Source organism: Diaphorina citri, unplaced genomic scaffold (assembly GCF_000475195.1).
Source record: "Diaphorina citri unplaced genomic scaffold, Diaci psyllid genome assembly version 1.1 scaffold1324, whole genome shotgun sequence".
Taxonomy (NCBI): Eukaryota; Metazoa; Arthropoda; class Insecta; order Hemiptera; family Psyllidae; genus Diaphorina; species Diaphorina citri.
In genome coordinates, this window is record NW_007378752.1 from 19,547 (window position 1) to 22,631 (window position 3,085).

Below are 3,085 nucleotides of genomic sequence, written 5' to 3' on the forward strand. Positions count from 1 at the left end.
TAAGGAACAAACCCTTTAAAAAAAAAAAAAAAAAAAAAAAAAAAAAAAAAAAAAAAAAAAAATACACTAAAACTAAACAAACACAAACAACAATCGTAGGAAAAAAAAAACAATCAGTCGAGTTTAAATGTGGAATTTCCAATAACAAAAGTAGTTACCTGTTTCTTAGCTCATATCACATTGACTAGTTGTCTCTTAGTGAAACAGGTGCCTAGGACTCTGGCGATAGGGAGAATCCAGAGCTGAAGTACATGTCAATTAGAGTAGAGAACGCCGCAAACCCAGCTGCTCCTATGACACCAGCTTTCACACCCGCTGAAAATAAATAAAGAGTAGACTAGTTAGCTTGGAGGATAGCGCGCCTGCCTTGGAAGCGCTAGGTCGCGGGTTCGATTCCCGCCCTGAGCGGATAAGGTTCATTCTAGCCATGGCTGGTTTTCTCCTATCCTGTCTTCTGTCTTCCTTCTCTCTTCGCTTTTAGCAGTTACAGTTCTATCCACCTTCTTAAAAAAGAGTAGTTTTTTTTTTTTTTTTTTTTTTTTTTTTTTAGGTAGTGCCACTATGCAAGCGTGCTAGCAGAGGAGCAGAAAGAACTGCACAGAAATGTATGTGCACAAACACATTAATGCATTGCCTGCGAGGGAGCTTTGTTCGGGACATTTGATGTGACATCATCGCCTACGGGAGCATATGCCATGACGTCAAAATTCATGATTTATTGGCATTTTTTTAATCGATTTATTTCGGGATCTAGAAGTCGTAGAAGAAAAAGAAAATTTGATTGGTCCTCATTTTTCCTGCTCTATGACTTTGAAACATCACCCAAGTAAGTGCAACTGTTCTATTTCTCCCTCCCTCAGTGGATTTTATCCTAAGCAACCATTAGGGTTCAATGGTTCACTCTCAGAAAGGCTGGATTTCTCCCATCCTGTCTTCATCTCTCCCCTTTCACGGAAAGAAAGTAGAGTACACTTACCAGCACTGTATTTTCCATGTTGACTGTGTGCGGTTATTCTATTCTGATTGCTATGACTACTCCGCAGCAATGTATTGCACTTTGCTGCAACTTTCTCAAACACGTACAAACTAACGAATTTCATTGCATTGCACGTTGCATTGCACAAGTCTGGACCCACCATTAGACATTAAAATTATTCTGGACCAAACCATTCCTGGTTGTTCAGTACCTTGATATAATAATAATATTAGTGCTTATTTATACTGCTCGCATAGGACTGAAAAGTCCCTTTACTACAAACTTGATAGTCAGTGAAATATTGTACTATTTGACACCCGGAAAGCAAAGAGAGAAGGAAGACAGGATAGGAAAAAGCCAGCTGTTCTGAGAACGAACCTTATCTCTTCTATAGAGACACTGACTACTGACTTGATGACAGTAGACAAAAAAGAGTAGGTAGGTACTTTATATAGTAGTAGGTAACAGAAACACTCATATAGAGACACTGACTACTGACTTGATGACAGTAGACAAAAAAGAGTAGGTAGGTACTTTATATAGTAGTAGGTAACAGAAACACTCACTTGTGACTTGAATTAGCGCAAGAATTAATAAAAAGAGGTTGAGAAAACTAATTACCTATTAGGTAAATACCTACGAAAAACGAAATTTTACTTCAAATTCTTCAAAAGTTGTGAGGTCTTGACAAGCAGAAAATAAAATTACAAGTCAAAAATAAACAAAGAATTTATGGTGGGAAAGGGACGTTTTATGAAAAATAAAATCCCATCCCCCTACTGTTGTCATGGGATTTTTCTCGAAAAATCTCGTCCTCAACACGCTCCCCTGTGCTAGATCCCAGAAACGCGGCCCGAGATAATCTGGCAACGTCGCTTTCTTTACATGTGATAAGTTTGGCAATATTGCTTTATAGAGCGGGATATTTTGAATTTTGATATTTTTGATAAAGAAAAAAGAAACATCTGACTATGATCTGACGAAATTTTGTGACAAAATTTTGCAAAATGAATAATATTTAATTTGATAATTTGCATATTTGTGTTTTACAATTTTACATCTGCAAATTTCTTTGTGATTTTCAACTTGCCTTTTTCCTCTTCGAAAATGCTCGCTGTCAAGCTGCAGAGTTTATAACGAAACAAATATTAAGTTACTGTTGTCAAAATGTTGGTCTATGGTTTACAAATCTACGAGTATTTCATCTTGGTGTATCCAACGTAATTCTCACCATATTGGCACCAACATGAGCACCATCCCTGTGCTGTCGATATTCTTGTTGGGTATTTTATTCTCTCTCGGCTTCAACTATCTGCTGAGTTACCTATCGGGTTCACAACATCATGACATTGTACTGCCTGTTGTCAAAATGTTGGTCTATGGTTTGCAAATCTACGAGTATTTCATCTTGGTGTATCCAACGTAACTCTCACCATATTGGCACCAACATGAGGACCATCCCTGTGCTGTCAATATTCTTGTTGGGTATTTTATTCTCTCTCGGCTTCAACTATCTGCTGAGTTACCTATCGGGTTCACAACATCATGACATTGTACTGCATAAGGTGTTTGCACCAATCCCATATGATGGATCTGACAAGTACCAGATCCCCTCACCTGCCATTACAACGGAAAAGCATGATTTACAGAAGTCCAGTAAGTTTCCCCCCAAGAGGTTTGATAGAGGGAACTGTAATTGCTCAGGTCCTATTGTTGTGAAAACGAGAGAAATAGGATAGATTAGGTGAGAGCCCACTGTTCTTAGAACAAAATAAGATTGATTCAGTCTTTTGTAGCCTGTAAACCCGTCTCTATCAGTCAAATCCATAAATCCACTATGAAACAACTTATGCACTACTTCTTATTATTTTTATTGTTATTATTATTATTGTTTTTTTTTTTTTTTTTTTTTTATTTTTGTTCAGATTAGGTGAGAGCCCACTGTTCTTAGAACAAAATAAGATTGATTCAGTCTTTTGTAGCCTGTAAACCCATCTCTATCAGTCAAATCCATAAATCCACTATGAAACAACTTATGCACTACCTACTTATTATTTTTATTGTTATTATTATTGTTTTTTTTTTTTTTTTTTTTTTTTTTTTTTTTTT

General features: G+C 36.6%; 2 protein-coding genes across 2 annotated transcripts in view; one reads left to right on the top strand and one right to left on the bottom strand.

Moving 5' to 3' along the window:
- LOC113469978 overlaps window positions 1–2,824 on the top strand; it is a 6,725-nt gene extending 3,901 nt beyond the window's left edge. Inside the window, exon 2 of the mRNA XM_026828078.1 lies at window positions 2,652–2,824. Within this exon, the coding sequence (XP_026683879.1) occupies window positions 2,652–2,715 (64 nt within the window). The 3' untranslated portion in view covers window positions 2,716–2,824. The remainder of the gene's footprint in view (window positions 1–2,651) is intronic.
- Window positions 1–3,085, bottom strand: part of LOC103515341 (etoposide-induced protein 2.4 homolog) — a 23,156-nt gene that overhangs the window by 12,706 nt on the left and 7,365 nt on the right. The window contains exon 2 of the mRNA XM_026828076.1: window positions 977–1,047. Within this exon, the coding sequence (XP_026683877.1) occupies window positions 977–994 (18 nt within the window). The 5' untranslated portion in view covers window positions 995–1,047. The remainder of the gene's footprint in view (window positions 1–976; window positions 1,048–3,085) is intronic.